This window comes from Amphiura filiformis, chromosome 20 (assembly GCF_039555335.1).
Source record: "Amphiura filiformis chromosome 20, Afil_fr2py, whole genome shotgun sequence".
Lineage (NCBI taxonomy): Eukaryota > Metazoa > Echinodermata > Ophiuroidea > Amphilepidida > Amphiuridae > Amphiura > Amphiura filiformis.
The window spans coordinates 31,424,115-31,447,690 of record NC_092647.1 but is presented as its reverse complement, the minus strand read 5'-3'; the positions used below and the strand labels follow the sequence as shown (position 1 = coordinate 31,447,690).

At 35.7% G+C, this 23,576-nt stretch overlaps 2 protein-coding genes across 2 annotated transcripts; both read right to left on the bottom strand.

The window, feature by feature from the left end:
• Window positions 1-101: 101 nt before the first annotated feature.
• Window positions 102-4,074, bottom strand: LOC140142535 (uncharacterized). Its single transcript, XM_072164526.1, has 3 exons — window positions 3,349-4,074; window positions 2,613-2,700; window positions 102-2,338 (listed from the first exon to the last, which is right to left on the bottom strand). The coding sequence occupies exons 1-3, from the start codon at window positions 3,934-3,936 to the stop codon at window positions 2,232-2,234; spliced, it is 783 nt and encodes a 260-aa protein (XP_072020627.1). The 5' UTR covers window positions 3,937-4,074; the 3' UTR covers window positions 102-2,231.
• A 9,514-nt stretch (window positions 4,075-13,588) lies between these two features.
• On the bottom strand, window positions 13,589-18,649 carry LOC140142533 (uncharacterized). Its single transcript, XM_072164524.1, has 3 exons — window positions 15,803-18,649; window positions 15,124-15,211; window positions 13,589-14,933 (listed from the first exon to the last, which is right to left on the bottom strand). The coding sequence occupies exons 1-3, from the start codon at window positions 18,647-18,649 to the stop codon at window positions 14,827-14,829; spliced, it is 3,042 nt and encodes a 1,013-aa protein (XP_072020625.1). The 3' UTR covers window positions 13,589-14,826.
• Between the last annotated feature and the right edge of the window lie 4,927 nt (window positions 18,650-23,576).

Sequence of the window (23,576 nt, the reverse complement as noted above, 5' to 3'; positions counted from 1 at the left end):
TCCCTAATTGAAATACCGAAAAATTGAAATATTACCAATGCATAAAAACACATTATGAATTGTCATTAACGTTATTCGTAAAAACCGAAACACTGCACCGAGTTCAATGATCATTTATTCATTAATATTAGCAGTTGTGCTCACAGAATTATAATTCAGTTTCCAACAACTTTACATTAAAATAAAAACTAATTTGTTGATCAGCCTTGTAGACACACACACCCACACACCTGACGCCCCCCTACATGCCCGTCCTAAAATATGCACACGCATGACACCTGCGTCTCTTATTCTCCCCTGCGCACACGCATTCATCCCAACGCAAACATGTCTGTCAACCGTGGACCGAAAGACAAAATGCAGAAAACGAGGACAGTAATTTACTATCAAACCAGTCAATCGTGGAGCAAATCTATACCTGCCAATAGAGAATTCACTTAATGCACTTTTTATGTTATTTGCGTAATTTTGAAATAGATGAGATATAATAGGAATATGTCCATGTTTAACAGGTGATTCACACTACTCACTCCACGAAATATGTCTCTTTCACTTAAGATCTAATTCACTCTCACTCAATTAATGATCACTCACATTCATGACATAAAATATACAATATAAAAAATTAAATAAAGAACTGTCTAGGTAACACGAAACGGGCTGCAAACCTAACCAAATTTGTTCCGGAAGTGTGTCACGAACCACATATATTCGTCGTAGAAGTGATGATTTAACGGGATTAACTACCATAGCAATTAGTCTTGCACCCAACTATTGTTCCCATGCACCCAGGTGATGTATTTTCTAACCTGTTCATTCATAATCCTTAAAGTCCGTAGTACACAAATTTTGTTGTTCCCAAAACAAAAAATTGTCCCATGAAAAGTAATAATGGGGTCAAATTTCAAAATTCATCAAATTGTGTTGAAAACATTACTAATGTATTCCTCTGGTCATAAGGATTCAGAAAATGTATAGTTTTACCTATCTAGGATGTATCGTTATTGCGTTATTACCGAAAAGGTCAAAGGTCAAGCTTTGACCTCTGAAGGGTCGAAATTTTAAACTTGCTCTGATTTTGATGAAAATGGTGTCAAAATCTTCGTTTTGATAAATAATCTTAAACAATGCTAGTTAGCAATATGTAGTATGTTTTTCATAACCTTGATTTCTCATTAAAATATGTCAAGGACCATAGAAACCTATTGAAGTTGACATGGTTTGATGTGTACATGCGGCGTCAGTAATTATTTTTGCGGCATAGGGGGCCAAAGTGAATATCGGGGGGGGGGGAATCAACCAATTTTGCACAAAATTGCCGCAAAAAGTGGAAATTGTCGTCATTTTGGATTTGTACTGGGGGAAACAGGGGGCAAGAGTTCTGACTGGGGGAAATTGCCATCCCATCCCCGTGGCGCCGCCACTGGAGTGATTTGGGGAACCAAAAGGGACCATAAGGCGCACATCAGTATTGCAGCACGTGATTAATGTATGGGTTGCCATATCTACGATATTTAGTTTAGGATCAATGTCATGTCAAACTAGGTCAAATTTTAAATAACATCCGATTACATAAATCAAACATCAAATTGTTCCTCTCCATGAGCATTGATCACAGGCCGAAGTGCAATATCTTTTTCCTTGTTTAGCGTTTGGGCCATCAGCCTCCCCTGAATTAACTTGTTGTGGGGCTAACCACTCCTCCCGCACAACGTCAACGTGTCTGCTTCATCTTCCCAGTACTCTTTTATACACTTGGGTGGAGAGAGACAATAAAGGATCTTGTCTAACACGATGACACCACCATGGTTTGAACCCGTGACCTACAGATTATGAGTCAGAGCCCGTACTGCCAGGCCACCATGTCTTCTTTGTGTATGATCTGAAGATAAATTTTAAAATTTTAAACCCAGACTTTCTCAAACTAGTATTTTGTAACTTGACTTGTATATTCCACTATGCAGTCTTCAGTTGGAGAAATACATCGCTTTTATTTCTCAGATATTGCATTTCCACTCAAGCTGATTCAAATAGCTCTTGGTAAATCGTTTCAAATCTTCATAAGTTTGCACGATACAAACTCCATATGGTGTCATATTAAGCTAATTTACAATTCTTTGCCGCCATATACCAACACTCAATTGACATTTTCCGGGTTTTGTCAGAACGGTCACGTATTTCAGTTTGCAATGTGTATGTGCCAATATGAAGTAAGCACTACAATATTCATTCTAGGTCTCTGGCTGTATCTCGCGGTCTGGGCATTGTAGGTTAATCTGCGTATTGTCACCAGCTTTGATGACCAGATTATTTGATCCTTCTCCAATTGCCACAGCACCTGGAAAGAGATAGAATGAGCACAAATATATTTTTAAAACAAATCAAACTTGTCATTATATGACTAGTACCTTTTAATTTACCCTGCTAAAAGTAGTACGCCGTTTTCAAAATGAAAGTTCAATACATCAATAGAACCACAATTAAAAGGTAAACGGTTGCTTGAAACACACTCGTGAAGTTCACATCGAAATTTTCAAATTACTCTATTGTGTTTGTTTGTTTGCTTTTTAGTTTGTTTGTGTGTTTGCTTGTTTGTTTTTTCCATTTCATACCTTGTTGTCTTCTGCTATCTCTAGTTGCGGAGGACGTCGACGATTCCGACGAACCACGTCTATTTTTGCGTCCACATGATACAGAGAGCTTCCAGTTATTAAGAAAAATCAAACAATTAATGAAAATTGTTGAGTTAAATATCATAATACAAATATTGATACCAAAATTGATGTATATAAAGAATTGATAAACAATCTCACCGTATTGGTGTGGGGTGAGTGTGTAAGCATGAAGATAATAAATATCATACTGCCTCATGCAGCTATCTCCATGTGAAGAGTACGTGTTAAGTTTAAATATGGAAAACAAGTGTTTTGTGTGAAAACTGATTCTTTATGGGTGCCCAATTCTCTAATAGATTTAACTATTACGACTATTACAAGAGCAAATGATGATACCATTACTTTTTGCTCAGGCTATGTCGAAGCAGTATTTGCGTCAAGCTTTCTTTACAATGATATCTTTAAGCTATACATGTTTGTTAATAACTATCAATGAAATGTTATACACATGAACTTCATATCAAAATTATCTTTATTTAAATTTTCATCGTTTATTCAGGAAGATTTTTAGTTTCTGCTAATCTAGCAATTTCAAAACAATCTTCGATCTCACGACCAACAAGAGTTTATATGCAGTATGCACCATTTGCACCCACAGTAATTTGCACCAGTAAGGTCGGAAAGTGTCCGCACAGGTCACATCTCAACAGTAAATCTGCTTTCATATACATACCTTTGGTGCCAAACGCACTTCATGGTAGCGTCCGTCCACTAACAACTTCTTCACTGGACTGTTGGCCGTTGGGAATTCTTCACCGTCGGTGCAAATTTCAAGAACCTTGATGATGGTGTCCTGTCCCTCACTACATATCATGCAAGCTGGTCCCAGTCTGTACGGTAGGTTCGGGAAGTCCTTCTTCCTAATATCTTCCAGCTCTCCAGTAATCCATTGCAAGACTTGAAAACCGCATCTTTGCTGTCCATCATTACTTTGAACCACTACTCTAATGAGTTGTTGCTTGATGGAATTCTGCTGTAGCTGTAGCATGAAAAAAATGGAATCCTCTTTGAAGCAGAATATGCCTCGTTGATGATAAAGCCTACCATTTGTTCGTGCTTCCTCCAGATTGTGGTACCAGCAACGAGCTATAAGCCGGTGAAAAATAACTTCACTCGGCACATAGCCAAAATCAAAGAAGTATTCTTCGTCATCATCGGCACTGTCCCAGTCCCTGTATGGCACAGGTTCTTCAGGGAGGTGAGAGGGTACGATACAATGTGTAAAGTTATTTCCATTTCCCGGTTGTATCGGTAACAACATATTGTAAGCCTCCAAAAATCGTGTAACCGTATTGACCAGTTCCCTATCGTCACCAACTATTTCTGTAATTAAATCCACGCTTGCTACGCCATTCGTCTGCAAGGCCTGCCAGTCTTCGGCATTTTCTAGAAGTCGATCAGATAGTGACGGGAACTTCAGTAAGTCTTTCATGATATTGCTGGGGATCTAGTATGACGTAGTTCTTCAGAACGTGATCATCATTTCGGTATATGAATTCCCCAGAGATGTGACAATATCTCAAAAAGCATTCAACTTCCTCTTCTCCAAACCCATTCCTACCGGCTTCTTCAACTAAGAAATCTCTTTTCATAAACCATGGGTTTTCTATGCCAATCCTCCATTGCTTAATCATATTCAGCAGACGAAGATACCAAACTGGCTGTTCCTGTTTGAGAAATGGTCTTTCCTTTGCTTTGCGTTTGATTGTTTCTCTCAACAACAGACCATCTTCATCAATCGGACGAGAGTTTTCTACCACAAATAGAGGCGATTCATGCTTGGTATTTATCCCGAGAACGGCGCAAAAATCATTGTATAATGACTTTCGAAGCTCTTCTGTCATGTCTTTTATGAACCCTACATGGTTTCTGACACTATCGCGATGTGTACCGACAATGAACACAAGTGCATCATGAATTTCGGAATGCGCTTTAATCGTATACAGCCACTGTCTTAACTTTTCAATCTGTTGCCCTGGGTTGTCCCACGCCGCTTCCAAACTAAATACAAGCATATAAACGGCTCTTTCTGGAAGAAAAAAGTGCTGCATAGCTTGATAAACGGAATCTCCTGCAAAATCCCATACGATAAGTTTCATGATCGTTGCGTCTTGTCCTCGCGATGATGTCATCAGTTGGTCTCGAAAGATATGGATAGGTATTCCGTCTTTTTGAGCCTTCTGGACTTGATAGCAAGTGTGTAGATCCCATAGAATAAACGAAGCAATACAAATCACCTGGTGCCATCCGATGTTATTGTTTATTCTCAAGCCTATGAGATGACCAAGTGTAACAGCGGTTATAAATCCAATAGCCTTCTTTTTGAAATACCCGTCTCTCCACATTTTCCCTGCAATATATTCCCTCGCATAGTGAACAGCTGCTGTAGCACTCGTTCCCATTACACACCCTATGAACAAACTATACAGATAGCAGCCATTCAATGATATGGACATGAAAAGAAAGAGCATGAAAGAGCCTCCTATACGTAGCAGCTTTTTCTGTAAGAGCCAGCAGACAGATGATCTGATAAAGGACTCTAACAGTCTGACCATGACAATTCCAAGAATATAACCACAACCAAGCATCATAATGTGTACCTTTCGTTGCCAGTTCTCAGATTCTGATGGGATGAATTCGGGTATGGTCATGAGACAGAAACCAATAGCCATACCTGTCCTACCACCAAATCCACACAAGAAACCCAATACGCCTGAGAAGAAACAGCAAAGCAAGACTCTAAGACTTCCCAACAAAAGATCCAAATTCATACCTCTTTGAATATCTAGAACCATATCACTGGACAGAACATCTACCAAAACAGCTTGCAACGCAAAAGCAGTACCGAACCTGTAAGCATTGTTAAACTCCCAAAAGACACTACGACTAGCAAATACTGTCAGCCAGGCGAATGGCCCAAATTCAGAACCTAACCCATTATATACGAATGTAAACATGATGAGCACCGGAAGAACCATTTTCAATTGCACTCCTAAATCATGAAATGTGGTTTTTGCTTTGGTGAATATGCTGATTTGTTGCTCGCGATCGTTCTCTTGCAGTTGTTGATGTTGTTTGGGAGTTTGGTGATTTCTTTGCGTCCTAATAGAGACAGGTTTGACATCAAAGTTTAGAGCTTCGTTAAAACTATCGCCATCTTTGCAAACACACCACGATGCGGCTAATCTAGGATCATCTGCCCGAAGATTACCGCTACCTTTCGACCACTCTGGTGTCAGATCAGACGTCTCGCAAGTAGTTATATTAATTCCTTCTGTAGAGTTCGGTTCGATAGTGGGATCACACTGACCTCCAGTCAGCATCTGCAAAGTACTTGTCTTCCCAACACCTTTGTCTCCAACGATCACTGTTCGCAGTCTGTTACATTTTCCAATCCCGTTATTCAAAGCGTTTTGGTAAGCATGCTGAATTGAATCGTCATTCACCAAAACGCTACGGTTGAAACTCCTCCCAAACCTCTCAAATCCTTTTAGATATGAACGTAAATTATTCTCCATGTCTAGCGTTGTAACTTATCTGCAATACGAATACAACAACAACATTTAATTGTACGGATTATTCTATTTTACGAATCAGAAGTACAGTTCTATGATTGGCTGATTTGTCTTCATGGGTTAAAGTTATAATGTACGATCTTATTTTTCTTTACAAACCTATATTATTTTTGTACTATTATTTGGAAGTGATTTAGTGTTGTTTCTAACTTTCTATTATAGAATTTATGAACAAACCGAAAATATTGCCAAAAATGATGAAGTGGTCATAACAAATAGAAATATCAAAATTGGTGTGTACTAAGGTAAAATAGGCCTAAGACATGCCGGCTATTAGTCTTGTTATAGTAAATGATAAGGATTACGTCATAACAATTTTTCAAACTATTTTAAAATTGCATCATAGTTTGTTTATTCCCGTCGAAAAAAATGCCACAGTTTTTCATATCAATTTTTCAATTGGGAGAGTATAATTGGCGGGATAATTGGTTGTTTCACAGGATAATAATTGGATGTAAGGATAGAAGAGGGTGGATGTTATTTCCTTAATCAAAAGGGCTTGATCAAAAATTGTCGATCAAAAGCTGTTTATACACACATCATAAACAATTCTTATTTTGGATCTTTGATTAACTTCATCGGTATTTAGGTCTATAATCATGATGATATAAATTAGAAAAACGGAGCTTTAGTGCAAATGTAATCAACAGTTTTTGGGTTTCAATATGTGTAGGCCTATAAAAAAAAGCCTATGTTGTTTATACGTTCCAAAAATAACTATTCTTGATATAGTGTTTATTATTTTGTGTGTTTTAACTTTTTAAAACCAGCTTGTTATGAATTAATCTATACTAAAAGATGCGAATTTTGCTTGATTTTAAAATTTATTTGTGCGATCATAAATAATTATTTTGACGTAAATATCATGAAAGGTGTGTGAGAAGAATAGAAAACATGAAGGGTGTAACATAACTATTGGGCAAATCAGAAATCGCTAATGAATTTGCTTCCAAATTTCTTAAGGATGCAGGAAGGATATCACATTTGTCATACCAAATGTTTAGAATTAGGCCTGTATTCATCTTATTTCAAATTGAAGTAACAACGTAAAGAACATAAATATAAATATGTGGAATCCAAATGACATAAGAAATCCAACAAAGTCATCAGAATCCAAAATGTGGGAATTTGAAAATGACCGATTTTGAGAGAATCGCAGCAAATGGATTTTTGACTAAAAATGTTAGAACAATAATCTTTACACTTAATAAATATTTTATATTAAAAGAAATCTGATGTTTCTCATTGTAATTCATGCTTTGCCGGTACATCCCTTTTAAAGGGATTTTTATTGCATAATTCGTAGTGTTTGCAGATGTCACAGCTTGAACCTAAATGGAATCAGCCAATTTCGGCTCTATTTTGGTCAAATGTAAGGGGATTTTCGGAGTTGCGAAATCCAAAAAGAATGGTCTTTCCGGGGAAACCTACCCGTATGGTCATTTGTGTTACGTGCCCCCCCCCCCTCCGTCTCACTCTTTTCTATGGTTTTCATGATTGAAAGGGGAAGTATAAAGTAATAAAGTAATAAAGTAATAAAAGCTCATAGCTATAAGAGGAACTGAAATATGATAGAATATGATATAATACAAGATATCTATAATTATAAGCGCATAAATAGGCTATACGTATCATTGGTATACAACCAGTGCCAATCAAAACTGTCAGGTTTGGAAAAATATATAATATGTATCTATTTAAAAAAAATGTTTACAGAATGTTATCAAAACGGTTTTATACCCTTTTGTGAAATGTTTTGTGTTTGCTTGGAAGTTCATCAGTTACTACATAATAACTACAGAGTGGTTTAAGGTGGTACTACACCCTTGATTAATTTGTGAATATTTTTGCATTTTTATCAAAAAAATAATAACACACTGGTAACAAAAGTTATGTATATTATAGGGCAAGTAATCCAGTTACTACACTGGAATTTCAATGACTCAAGACAAGCGGTACGTTATTTATGATAAGAAAAGAGGTACTACCGCTAGAATGTACCTCATTTCTTAATATATAAAATGAACCACTTGTCTTGAATCACTGAAATTTCAGTGAAGTAATAATAATACATAACTTTTGTTACCAGTGTGTTGTTGTGTTATTTTCAGAAAAATGCTATATTTGTCACAAAATTTATTAGGGGGTGTAGTACCACCTTAACGGAATCATTAATATTCATAAATATGCAAATAATCTGACACAAAACTATACAGCACACGAGGTGTCATATCATCTTATCACTTGTAGTAAGAAGTTGATCAAATTCTGTTGCTTCATTTAAGCACCAAGTTTTGGAGTTTTACCAGTCCAAATTTGCTCGCACCTTTGATGCAACTTCTGTTTGCACTTGGACCTCTTTTTGTAATTGTCCAAATTGCAGGCAAATGTAACTTACCTGCATTTTCCCCTCTAATTTATTTTTCCCTTCCCTTCTTTTTTGTTTTTGGTGTGTCGGTCTTAGTGGTGCCTGGCACCTGTTCGCTCCAGCCATTCACTGGACTTTTTAAACAAATGTTCCTTTCATAATATTGTGTAATTTTTGATGTAACTTATGTGCAATATTATATATTTCTTGTAATTCTGTGCCAGTGATAAAGTGTAATAAATAAATAAATAAATAAATAAAATAAATCAGTTATCGCAACACATAGGCTACAGAGTGAATAAATGGATTTCAGGCAAAATATGCAAATACGCTCATTAGTATTCATAAATATGCAAATGCCTTGGCAAACACTATACAGTTATAAGTTAATCGCTTATTCCGAGTAAGCTGCGAAGTGGTTTAATAGAATTTCAGGCAAAATTTGCAAATAAGCTTATTACTAATAATTATGCAACTTATGGACATAACACTATTCGCCGAAGAAGTGACGTAGTTAATCGGATTAACTACCATAGCAATGGATGAATACAATTTTTACTATACCGACCTGCACTACAACGTTCCCGCGGTACCGATGCATTGAACCATAGATGTCAAAGAAAGTCCGATCACTCGCACCTGTAAGATAAGAATCTTTGAAAAGAGCAGTATTGTATTCAATCTATGTTTGCTGACATACACAATCTGCTTGTAGTGCAGGGCGGTCTATTCAAAAATTGTATTCATCCATTGCTATGGTAGATTATCCGATTATGATATCACTTCTATGGCGTATACAGCACATAAGATCACTATACTCTATGATCCTACCAATTTTAATGTTAATGGGTTATTGCGTGTATACCCAGCAAACACAAAAACGTTTTAAAAACGTTTTTAATAAGTTATATTTTGGCTTTTGGTTTACATAAAAACGTTTTAATAACATTAAAATGTCGGGTTATATAAAGGTCATGAAAACGTTTTAAAACGTTTTGTATGAAAACACACTACAACAATATTTTTAAAATGTTTTCAAAAATGTTATTGCAAACATTTTTTGCCAAATATTTTGTCAACACTTAAGTAACATAATGTTAAAATATTTGCACTCAGCAAACACAGAAATGTTCTTAAAATGTTTTTTTCAAAACGTTTTAAGAACATTTAAATGTCGGGTTATATAAAGGTCATGAAAACGTTTTTAAAACGTTATTGCAAATATTTTGGGCAAACATTTTTCGCAAAATATTTTTTCAACCCCAAAATAACATTCTGTTTATAATGTTTTGTGTCAAGTTTTCCAAAATGTTTTTGGAATGTTATTAAAACATTTTATACCCTTTATATAACCCGACATTTAAACGTTTTATCTGAAACATTTTTTGTTTGCTGAGCAGTAGATTATCAAAAAATGATTTTTAATGTTATGAAACGTTTTATACCCTTAATATACCCTTTATATAACCCGACATTTAAACGTTTTCTGACAACCTTTTATAACCTTTTTGCGAATGATGTCGAAAACGTTTTGTGTTTGCTGGGTAGGCTGCAGAGTATATTAATGGATTTCTGCAAGCGATAGCGAACCGAGCAACTTCCTTCTCTCACTCAACAACTCTAGTCCAAGAATTAATCTGAAGAGCCTGATCATGTTGTTTATAATAAATTGTATATATTACCTACATGTAGTTGTATGAACACTAATAATTATGTGTTATAACACCTACCTTTCACTGTACCTGATGGTTATACTTATATCAGTGACGTGAATTTGTAACAACTATTGTAGTTTTAAAATCAAAAGTTTTAATAGCCCTGTCGCCATCATCAGCGAACCTCCTAACTGGTCTCAAATCTCATGTACAATGTATAATCTACCTATTATATATATTATTTGCATTGTACGTTTCTTATTTTTCACAATAATTGACTGATTACTTAAAGGCACATTCAATGATTTGGTCATCCGGACATTCGTAAAAATCATAAAAATTAAGAGTTTTGTATTTGTCATTGTTATAGATGTGCTAACATAGCCTGCTAGTGGTTCAGCCGAAAGTTGTGTATTTAAGACTAAATAAGGCATTTACATAAAATCTGTAATTTATATATATATACTCACAGTATATAAATTAGCTACATGTATTTGAATGGGGCCTCAACTTTGAAAATTTTTTGCCAAAGTTTTTCATTTCAAAAATAATGACTTATCCTTCACTTTTAGGCAATTTTATAAACATTTTTTTTGCACTTTCGCTGGGATCACTGAAAGGGCCTTTAACGTGCTTACCGAGAGAGGAAGCTTTCTTCCAGTTTACACTTCGCCATAATAGTCAGCTCCAATATTTGACACGTATTGTATTATTGAGTTTCGAAACGTGCTGTTTAAGTGTATACGAGGTATTGTTGGTCGAAGCAGCCAAAAAAAAACCAATATATTATTGAAAAATAACACTTTGGTGTTTTGCAAAAGTTCATTCTACAAATCATATACTTTGAAAACTTGCTTAATTTATTGTTGTTAATGAGTTATGTACGTTTTACAAAAGTGTTGTTGTTTCGGCCCTCTTTTCAACATAACTCAAGAACCACAGGACCTACAAAAGTATATCTGTGATATTTGAATTCTTCTATACGCTCGCTATGATTTGAGCAATGCAATTCACAAGTTGCTGTGAACTACTTTTGTTTCTGCTGCTTCGACCAACAATACATTGTATACCCTTAAAAGGATGTGGAATTAAAGGTGACGATCCACCTCCCAGTTTTCCTATTTTATTTATTTCTTAAGATGTAAAAATCGTTTAACAGTTAACAAATAAGGATTAGAATAAAAGCCACTTGGGGGAATTACTGTAACAGGCCTGACACCAATTTAATAATTGTTGTGGGGTCTCAAGTTCATACCCGTTTTAGGGACGCACCATTATATATTATCGGGGGGAGGGGCTACGGAGTATTTTGAAAACAAAAATTGATGCACCACCCAAGGAAAAAATACTTGATACAAACCAAAAAAGAACCACATGTGTACATACGAGTATTAATGGGTAAAGAAATTGGTCTCAAATATATATTTATATTAATGAATTAAGCGAAACATACACCGACCATTGACGCCATGATAGCAGGAATTTCTAGTCATTTTATATACCATCTATATATGTGAAACCGATTTAACCTGGAAATCGTTGATATATTCTTTACCCAAAGGTGTGTTAAAATTCGCTATTAATGCCTCCATATATACCCTGCCTTCCTTTACAAATTTAAAACGCTGGGGCAAAAGACTTTTTGACACCTGTCCCCTCTGTAAGGGTAAAGGTACCTTACTGCACATACTCAATAATTGCCCAAATATGCTAGATCGATACTTATGGAGACATAATAATTTTATTCGTATATTTTTATCCACATTCAAAGAGGCTGAATCGTTTAAGTGTGGCAATCTACAAGTATATGCCGACATTGAAAATAATACCATCGGTGGCGGTACAATACCGCCCAACATAATTGCCACATCCCAAAAACCCGACATTGTTTTATTTTGGCCGGCAGACAAGCGAGTCATTCTGTTTGAATTGTCGGTGCCATTCGAGCCGAACATTGGTAAAGCCAACTCTATCAAACATGATCGGTACGCTTCCCTTGTTTCCGACATTACCGACGCCGGGTATGATTGCTCGTTAATTGCCATCGAAGTCGGCTCTAGAGGCTTGATTGACACCGACAACAAAAATAGGCTGACTCGTTTGTCAAAACAACTTAACACCCCAAAAAATTCAAGGTATTGAAAGACCAAATTACCAAATCTGTTCTCATGTCATCTTACTCAATCTTCAACTCAAGACATGAGCCAAAGTGGAATGTCCAAGAAGTCATATAACTTTTTTCTCACCGCCATGATGTATTTTCTCATTGTTTATGTGTATCTTTGCTGTTTGTAATTGTGTTTACCCTTGCCTGAGATCGGTATGGATCTCAGTTGATCTTGGGGTTATTTGTTCTTCTTCTTTTGTTAATAAAGATGATTAAATAAAATAATATAGCATAGGTCATAATACCGACACTAAATCATAATAATGACGAAATGTTTTGCATCTTCTTAAGTTTTATTTGATAGGTAACCCATGAACGTGTACCAAAAAACTTTTTTTTCTTCTTTTTTTTACACTGCCAAAAACTATTTGCTCTCCTCTTTTTGCATATTTATTACAGATCCCCCGGCTCTGAGTGTGATATTATACAAATGTGACGTGGTATATCGAAAGGGTACACTTTTAGTCAGGATCGTAAATGGAGAAATAGCAAAACATCTGCCAGGGAGTGATTTTTTCACAATTTGGGTTTGTTGCAAATTTGTGATTTTAATAATATTTATAATATTGTCTGATAGTTTCAGATCGGAATATAACTGGCATCTTGTATATTTTGAGAGATTTTTCAAGGTAAATTCTACTCTCAACATTGTCAATAATATTTTAAAGGCCGATATCTCAATTTCCAATTGAATATATGAATACAAAACCCACCCAAGTCCATACGTTGGCTAAATTGAGTTAAGCATGGGAAAGTGTTGTTATACATAGGCATGTCATATATGTATGAAAGAACAACTCAAATTCATCCTCTGTGTCTATTGAGCATGTGAAAAATAGCATGTATGAAAGAACCACCCAATTCCATGATTTGAGTCTTGTAACACATTGATTGAAATCCAGTATGTATAAAAGTCCACTTGTAACACATTCATTGCTAGAGAGTGACTTTTGAAAAAAAAAATGGGTTTAATAAAGGAAAGTGTGTGGTTTGATAACATGCCCAAAAGTGTCTCTTTTTGATATGACACGTCACAAATATTGAATGTTTATGAGTATAATGAATGAGATGAAACATGGACGAGCTGAATGGAACAGTTCATATATCACCGATTGAAAATATTCTTTCCATTGAACGAATAAAAACATTCAATATTTGTTTTATATTATGCATATAAATTTCTTTATCTTCCACTTAATTCTATAAATCACCAGAAAAACAAAAAATATTACAAACTGTATTTATTTTAGAAGCGACACCCACACCTAAAATTGGCGACTCGCGACTCGATGTGGTCACCGTTCGTGATATATGCCCGAGTCTGTCAGCGTTGCCATGGTAGCTGCGCACCAGTGCAATGGAAAAGGACTATTGCACTGGCACGGAGTGCAATTGTCTTTTTCTATAAATGGCAAAAATATTCATTGTAATTGACCAATAAAATGATAAGAATTTTTGTATGAGTTATATAAAAGAATATATTGCACGGGATAGAAAAATACTACACGAGTGCAATAATTTTCTATCGAGTGTAATAAACCCCTCAAATAAGGAAAGTCCGCAGTTATGTAACCCATCCTACACCAAAACCTGATCTTGTTATGACAATTTGATAAGGTCGATTACAACGATGATGGATTACAAACTGAATACGAAAAGCCCGGGATGAAAAGTAGTGGGGACGAATCAATCAAATTGTCATAACAAGATCAGGTTTTGGTTTTGGACGGGTAACATAACTACGGACTTTCTTTATTTGAGGTGTTTATATTCTTATATCACACAAAAATAAATTTAATTTGCTGATTTGACCTAACCCAGTGAGTGTGGTGCCGATCAGCGCACGCATATCATCATATATTTTGAAATATTGTAGTCATCCGGGTACTTCAATGACTATGCAATACTGGTATTTATAGTTTCATCCAAAAAGGCTGATATAAATAATAATGCGCAATATCATCACCAGGGTATAAGAATAAAAACAGAAATAAAATGGTTTGTTTCCATATCATTATCATGTTCACTACTAATTCATCCCCACTACTTTTCATCCCGGGCTTTTCGTATTCAGTTTGTAATCCATCATCGTTGAAATCGATGTAATATTTACTAGCTCAGATGACAGTGCGAGAATCAATTCCATCAGTACCGACGGAAGCATTAACATTTAGGGGAGGGGTGGTGGACCAGCATATTTTTCCGGTTTTACTTCGCCAGTGCGCGAAAAAACTTGGTGTTTATCGTTCTAATGCTTTATTTTTTCGAATATTATGATAGAGTGACATCCCCCACATTGTGTTCAAAAATGCTTCCAAATTGCCACTGTGTAAATTACTAAGCAAGCATATTTTTATGCGCAATGTAGTTGCACCAAATATTCATTTTACGTCTCTGAAGGCGTCTCCTGTTGCGGGTTGGGTAAGTTAATGTGCGTATTGTCACCAGCGTTGATGACCACATTGTTTGATCCTTCTCCAATCACCACTGCACCTGGAACAATATAACATAGGGACATAATTAGGTCAAAATTATATCTTTAAAATCATCAAATTTATCACTATAGTTTGATTACTATTACCGTTTGCTCAAACCACTCATGATGTTTTCTTTCAGCCAATGGGTTTTATTTGTTTGCTTGTTTTATAGCTTTATGAAATTGCACGTTGGTTACATCTCATACCTTGTTGTCTTCGTTTATCTTCGGCAGCAGAGGACGTCGACGATTCCGACGAACTACGTCTATTCTTTCGTCCACATGATACAGAGAGCTGCCAGTTATTAAGAAAAATCAAACAATGAATAGAAATCGTACAGCCAATATCACAGTATACGAAATTGATGTTTCTTGCAGCAGGTAATGAACAAAATGAGAACAAAATCTCACCATATTACCTGGTTTAGAGCATGATTACCCAGGGTTGACGAGTACGTACTAATTTGATCCCAAATATAGAAATTAGTGTTTGTGTGGAGCGTGTGAATCACTGGGGGTGCCCAATTGATTTGAAAATAACAAAAGCATAAACGCTGACAAAGTTTCAAACCAACTGATGTTCTTCAAGCTTTGTTTACAATGATATGTATAAGCTATACCATATAATAGACTATAATTTCAGTTTCAACTATTTATGACTTTTATTTCAAAATAATTCAAATTTATATTTTCATCGCATGGCTACTGTTATTCAGACATTTTTAGGCTGCCAATTTAATAATGTTATAACATTCTTCAACGTCACGATCGACACGCGTTTGTATGGACCATTTGCTCTTTTCAAATAATTATGTTTCATCAAAGGTTACATTTCAGCGGCAACTTATTGCAAGTATTCAAAAATAATTTGCATGTACCTACATACCTTTGGTGCCAGACACACTTCATGGTAGCGTCCGTCTACTAACAACTTCTTCACTGGACTGTTGGCCGCTGGGAATTCTCTACCATTGGTGCAAATTTCAAGAACCTTGATAGTGTCCTGTCCCTCGCTACATATCATGCAAGCTGGTCCCAGTCTGTACGGTAGGTTCCGGAAGTCTTTCCTCCTAATATCTTCCAACTCTCCAGTAATCCATTGTAAGACTTGAAAACCGCATCTTTGCTGTCCATCAGAACTTTGAACTACTACTCTGATTAGTTGTTGCTTGATGGAATTCTGCTGTAGCTGCAGCATGAAAAAAATGGAATCCTCTTTGAAACAAAAGATACCGCGTTGATGATAGAGTCTACCATTTGTTCGTGCCTCTCCCTGCGTGTGGTACCAGCAGCGAGCAAGTAGACGATGAAAAATAGCTTCACTCGGCACATAACCGAAATCAAAGAAGTATTCTTCGTCATCATCGGCGCTGTCCCAGTCCTTGTATGGCACAGGTTCTTCAGGGAGGTGAGAGGGTACGATACAATGTGTAAAGCTATTCCCATTTCCCGGTTGTATCGGTAACAACATATTGTAAGCCTCCAAAAATCGTGTAACCGTATTGACCAGTTCCCTATCGTCACCGACTATTTCTGTAAATAAGTCCACGCTTGCTACACCATTCGTCTGCAAGGCTTGCCAGTCTTCGGCATTTTCTAGAAGTCGATCAGATAGTGACGGGAACTTCAGTAATTCTTTCATGATATCAAGAAGTTGCTGGGGATCTAGTATGACGTAGTTCTTCAGAACGTGATCATCATTTCGGTATATGAATTCCCCCGAGATGTGACAATATCTCAAAAAGCATTCAACTTCCTCTTCTCCAAACCCATTCCTACCGGCTTCTTCAACTAAGAAATCTCTTTTCATAAGCCATGTGTTTTCTATGCCACTCCTCCATTGCTTAATCATATTCAGCAGACGAAGATACCAAACTGGCTGTTCCTTTTTCAGAAATGGTCTTTCCTTTGCTTTGCGTTTGATTGTTTCTCTTAACAATAAGCCATCTTCATCAATCGGACGGGAGTTTTCTACCACAAATAGAGGAGATTCATGCTTGGTATTTATCCCGAGAACGGCACAAAAATCATTGTATAATGACTCTCGAAGCTCTTCTGCCATGTCTTTCAGGAACCCTACATGGTTTCTGGCACTATCGCGATGTGTACCAACGATGAACACAAGTGCATCATTAATTTCGGCATGAGCTTTAATCGTATACAGCCACCGTCTTAACTTTTCAATCTGTTGCCCTGGGTTGTCCCACGCCGCTTCCAAACTAAACACAAGCATATAAATGGCTCTTTCTGGAAGAAAAAAGTGCTGCATAGCTTGATAAACAGAATCTCCTGCAAAATCCCATACGATAAGTTTCATGATCGTTGCGTCTTGTCCTCGTGATGATGTCATCAGTTGGTCTCGAAAGATATAGATAGGTATTCCGTCTTTTTGAGCCTTCTTAACTTGGTAGCAAATGTGTAGATCCCACAGAATAAACGAAGCAATACAAATCATCTGGTGCCAACCGATGTTATTGTTTATTCTCAAGCCTATGAGATGACCAATTGTAACAGCGGTTATAAAGCCAATAGCCTTCTTTTTGAGATATCCATCTCTCCACATTTCCCCTGCAATATATTCCCTCGCATAGTGAACAGCTGCTGTAGCACTCGTTCCCATTACACACCCTATGAACAAACTATACACATAGCAGCCATTCAATGATATGGACATGAAAATAAAGAGCATGAAAGAGCCTCCTATACGTTTTTTCTGTAAGAGCCAATAGACAGATGATCTGATAAAGGACTCCGACAGTCTGACCATAACAATTCCAAGAATATAACCACAACCAATCATCATAATGTGTACCTTTCGTTGCCAGTTCTCAGATTCTGATGGGATGAATTCGGGTATGGTCATGAGACAGAAACCAATAGCCATACCTGTCCTACCACCAAATCCACACAAGAAACCCAATACGCCAGAGATAAAACAGCATAACAAGACTCTTAGACTTCCCATCAAAAGATCCAAATTCATACCTCCTTGGATGTCAAGAACCATATTACTGGACAAAACATCTACCAAAATACCTTGCAACGCAAACGCAGTGCCGTACCTGTAAGCGTTGTTAAAATCCCAAAAGACACTACGACTAGCAAATACTGTCAGCCACGCGAATGGTCCAAATTCAGAACGTAACCCATTATAATATACGAATGTAATCATGATGATCGCAGGAAGAACCATTTTCAATTGCACTCCTAAATCATGAAATGTGTTTTTTGCTTTGGTGAATATGCTGATTTGTTGCTCGCGATCGTTCTCTTGCAGCTGTTGATGTTGTTTGAGAGTTTGGTGATTTCTTTGCATCCTACGAGAGACAGTTTTGACATCAATGTTTAGAGCTTCATTAAAACAATCGCCATCTTTGCAAACACACCACGATGCGGCTAATCTAGGATCATCTGACCTAAGATTACCGCTACCTTTCGACCACTCTGGAGTCAGATCAGACGTCTCGCAGGTAGTTATATCAATTCCTTCTGTAGAACTCGGTTCACTCATAGGATCACACTGACCTCCAGTCAGCATCTGCAACGTGCTTGTCTTCCCAACACCTTTGTCACCAACAATCACTGTTCGCAATCTATTACATTTTCCAATTCCGTTATTCAAAGCATTTCGGTAAGCATGCTGAATGGAATCGTCATTCACCAAAACGCTACGGTTGAAACTCCTCCCAGACCTCTCAAATCCTTTCAGATAGGAACGTAAATTGTTCTCCATGTCCAACGTTGTAACCTATCTGTAATATGAATACAACAACAACATTTAATTGTACGGATTATTTTACGAATCAGAAATTCGGTTCTAAGATTAGCTGATTTGTCTTCATGGGTTAAAGTTATAATGTACGATCTTGTATTTTTTAAAGATTTTTTTGGCATAATTCGTAATGTTTGCATATGTCACAACTTATACCTTAATGGAATCGGCCAATTTTGACATTATGTCGTATTAAGACATCAGGTCAATAATAGAATTTCACAGTTAGTCAGCGGGGCACAGCGTCATCATCCCTATATCTTCGTGTCAAAAATTGCCGTGATAGTACGGCGAATCCTCTCGTTTTTCAAACAGCTACGCGTGGCGATTTTGTTCGAGATAGGCCGAGCGACTCAGTCTAAGCATACCATTTACACCATATGACTATCATAATGAGATACCGCAGTGTTTCTATTCTACACATTATTACGATTTGCGCATGCTCTAGTATCCCATATGATGTTCTTATTACAAGAAAATTCGATTTGTTTTCAGGTAAAACCCAGGTTTTGTTTCCAATACACTAACTTGAAATGCAATACACGAATTAGCGGCCATGGCTGTTTGCTGTGGATATATTTTACTGCATTTTATGCGTAAAGATTTTGAATCGTAAATCAAAATTATGATATATTTAATTTTGAGAATTACAATTATATAAAAGCTCTTATAATGAAACACGTTTATCCCATTCACCTATTGATTCAGGTGCTTGTATAGAATATTCAATCACACGTCTATAACACAATGTATATGTAAATATCTGTGTCAATAATAGAATATTGATTTCAATAGAATTGAATACATTTTGAGTTTGTACTTTACCACTGAGCGATATAGCGATCGATTTCTAGCCAATCAGATAGGAATCCTTTTCTTGCGTTCGGTGAAATACCAATCGCCCGTCGCTCACCAACGGAGTATGGAGCTGTATGAAAAATATATTTATAATATAGGGTGTTGACACTGTGCGGGGTTTCATTCACTTTACCTTGTTATTTCAGAAACCTTTACTAGATATTATACTATTTCAGCATTTTGATTGTTTGATTATAATCGTATATTATAGCTTGAAGTAAAGAGTAAAGAAGGGTAAAGACGTGTTGCATGTATAAGAGTTTGATAGAGTAATCAGTGGGTGGAATTTAGAAATGCTTCAACCCGGCCCTCTGTATTGCTCATTAAATATTCTGAAGTTTAATATTTCAGGGTCATGTAGTTTGAAGTATGCTAGAGTATGCTGTAAGGGAAACTGAAAGATAGTGCGAGCGATTCTTAGGGAGGGCTGAAGCAGTATGTAAACATTCTGAATAAAGTAATTATTTTCCGCTAATTTTGACTACGAAATATCGGGTGACATGAAACGAGAATGTTTGTTTATTGGAAAAAATTAATTGATTATAGCATTGGTGTCACTTTTGAAATTAATTCCAAAAGGCGCAAACTCAAAGGCTGTTTGTGTCAAATTGATTTGAATATATTCCTAAGAGAAGCAGAAACATTGGACCACAAGAATAGTTATAACAATTTTTTGGTTGTCTTTAAAAAAAATAATTGCAAAACGCTTAAACCTCCCACTTGCGAAGAAGATAATATTAAATAAATTAGATTTTTTGGTCCAAAGGCAATGGCAGCCATTTCAAAACTTTGCATTGGAGAATTTTAGGGGACAAAATGATGTTGAAAATAGTCAGAAAATAAGTTAGAGTTACAAACATATCCATTCTAACAGTTAAATGCCATTTAAACTTAAAATGTAAAAATATACCGGAAAAAACTATTGGATTTTGGGCCTTTTGAAACCAAACTCTTCTAACATCTTCTTGCGTCTTCATTATCAGTCGCGTGACTCTAGGCGCAGGGAATTTTATATACTTAACTTTCATAATTCCAGGGCATATTTAAAAGCATTTTTCACGGTTTAGTTCAGAAACCATAAAGTGATATATGTCAAATGGTTCAATCAAGCTCAGTGTAGTTAATCATATAAAAATATATATATGAAACTCTTCCTTTAAGTTAATGCTACTTCTTCTTACGATAGGTCTTTTCAAAATCTTCGTATTTTTAATTGTATAAAATGTAACGTATAAGAATAAAAACTGAATGAACACAATCAAAACAACATCTAGAAATGAAATAGCTACGCATATTTTGCAGTCGACTTGTTAACATATACTTCACATCACAACCTGCTTAATTAATTAATATAGACCCATTTAGTGTCCATTTCATTGTGTGAAAATTTGGATAAGGCCAAAAAAAGGTTTGTCTCAAAGCTCACGAGAAATTAAAAAGCAAATGAGAAATGCGATTTTTTTATTTTTTTTTATTTTTTTTTTTTTTATTCCCGACTTTTTGAAAAAAAAGTCTGATTTTCGCCGATTTTTTCTGGAAAATTTTTTTTTAAAATATTCAAATAAAATAAAATTCCGCATTTGTTTTTTTGTGAAATCGTGGGATTTTACAAACGCGCGCGCAAGCTTTGAGACGAACGTTTTTTTGTTTTTTTTTGGCCTAACATGTTATTATTTTTTATTAGGTGTCTGCAAAAACATTTGAACACGTTAATAACTTATGCAGTGAAGGTGAATAGTGAGTGTTCATTTATAAACATGAAATCCTGGAAACGTGCCGGAAACGTGAAGATGTTAAAGTGTTAATATTGTTAACAGCCGAATTTGTTTAAACATATTTTATACGTTCGTGTGTTTAAAACAATATTAACATGTTACATTCATATTCGTATTTAAGCATTAATGCGTTTATAAATGAACACTATAATATCTAAAGTATACTTCTCATTACAAGCATTACCCATTAAAACATTTGTGTGTTTATTCTGTGTTACATAGGACTACTCACTTTGTTTCTGCTGCAACGTAGACGTATAGACCACTTTGTTTCTGCTGCAACGTAGACGTATGTAAGAGCCCAATACGTAACAAAATCCCAGTACGTATCAATTTGATACGTATTGGGCTCAACCTCTTCTACCTAGAACAAAAGTGGCAAAAATAATTCATCCCGCCCAATACGTAACAAAACTAAAATTTGATTAAAATTACTTTATTCATACTCCCTCCTCTGTAGTGGTTTTTGTTACGTATTGGGCTCTATACATTTTTTTTGTTACGTATTGGGCTCCGGTTGTTTTTCAAGCAAATTATGGATATTATGTGCATGTGTTTTTATAGAAGTACTTTATATTGACCCAGTAACTCATTTTGAGTCTTTCTAGAACAAAATATTTGACAGTGTTTTATCTCTAGACTTGGAATTTATTTGTTACGTATTGGCCTCTGGTTATTTTAAAAGGACATTATCATGATTAAATGCATGTTTTTGTTATAGAATTACTTTATATTGACTCAGTAAATCCTTTTGAGTCATTTTGAGTCTTTCTAGAAAAAAAATTTGACAGTATTTTTCTCTAGACTTAGATTTTTTTTGTTACGTATTGGGCTCTGGTTATTTTTAAAGCAAATTATGGGTTTTAGGTGCATGTTTTTGATATAGAATTACTTTATATTGACTCAGTAAATCCTTTTGAGTCATTTTGATTCTTTCTAGAAAAAAAATTTTGACAGTGTTTTTTCTCTAGACTTAGAATTTTTTGTTACGTATTGGTCTCTGGTTATTGTGGTGATTAGTTGCATTTTTTGTTTGCTATAAAGTTACTTTATATTGACCCGGTAACTCATTTTGAGTCATTTTGAATAATTCTAGAACAAAGCTGATTATGGTTATGGGGACTGCTCTATAATCCGAAGGTTCTATAATCCGAAGGTTCTTTAGTACGAAGGTTCGCTAGTCCGAACATGTGTTCATAGCATTCGCTAGTTCGAATTTTAAAAGAGGTTCTCTAGTCCGAAAAAAAAATGAAAAAAGGTTCTTTATTCCGACGGTTCTTTATTTCGAAGGTTCTATAGTCCGAATTTTAAAAGCGGTTCTCTAGTCCGAATATGAAAATAGGCTCTATAGTTCGAATTTAAAAAGGGGTTCTATAGTCCGAATATAGAAATAGGCTCTATAGTCAGAATTTTAAAAAGGGTTCCATAGTCCGAATATAGAAATAGGCTCTATAATCCGAATTCAAAAAAGGGTTCTCTAGTCCGAAACGGATACCGTGTTCTTTAGTCCGAATCAGTAAAAAGGTTCTATAGTCCGATTTTTTAAAAACATTAACATTTACTGCGCCCTCTAGCTAGATAATACTAAAGCAGAGTTTATGGTAAACTTTAACTATTCTGTAATTTGTGGAATGACTAAATTTGATTTAATGTTTCAAAAAGCCGCAGCATTTACATGGCGGGATGGCGCTATGAAAATTGGAACTCGACAATGCTCGAATACATCGTAGAGTATTACTAGTATATTAATTTTATAATGGAAAGAAAAACGGATAAAAAAGAAGAAAATGTCACCAGAATAAAGATGAACGTCAATGTACGTACGGAAAATATCCAGAGAAACCAACCATGTTGAACTTCAGCGGATTTGTATTTAACAATTGATAATTTGACACTGAAACAAATGATAAAAATAAAATTCGGACTATAGAACCCGTTTACCAATTCGGACTAAAGAACACGGTATCCGTTTCGGACTATAGAACCGTTTTGAAATTTCGGACTAGAGAACCTTTTTTTAAAATTCGGACTATAGAGCCTATTTTCATATTCGGACTAGAGAACCATTTTTAAAATTCGGATTAAAGAACCTCTTTTAATATTCGGATTAGTGAACCTTTTTAAAATTCGGGCTATAGAACCTTCGAAATAAAGAACCGTCGGAATAAAGAACTTTCGTAATAAAGAACCGTCGGATTAAAGAACCTTCGGACTAAAGAACCGTCGGAATAAAGAACCGTCGGACTATAGAGCTT

Coding starts and splice junctions, on each gene's coding strand:
- LOC140142533 (XM_072164524.1), bottom strand. CDS start 18,649: ATGGAGAACAATTTACGTTCCTATCTGAAAGGATTTGAGAGGTCTGGG. Junction 15,212..15,802: donor AAGTGTGTCTGGCACCAAAG/GTATGTAGGTAC, acceptor AATAACTGGCAG/CTCTCTGTATCATGTGGACG. Junction 14,934..15,123: donor AGATAAACGAAGACAACAAG/GTATGAGATGTA, acceptor ATATTGTTCCAG/GTGCAGTGGTGATTGGAGAA.
- LOC140142535 (XM_072164526.1), bottom strand. CDS start 3,936: ATGTTGTTACCGATACAACCGGGAAATGGAAATAACTTTACACATTGT. Junction 2,701..3,348: donor AAGTGCGTTTGGCACCAAAG/GTATGTATATGA, acceptor AATAACTGGAAG/CTCTCTGTATCATGTGGACG. Junction 2,339..2,612: donor AGATAGCAGAAGACAACAAG/GTATGAAATGGA, acceptor ATCTCTTTCCAG/GTGCTGTGGCAATTGGAGAA.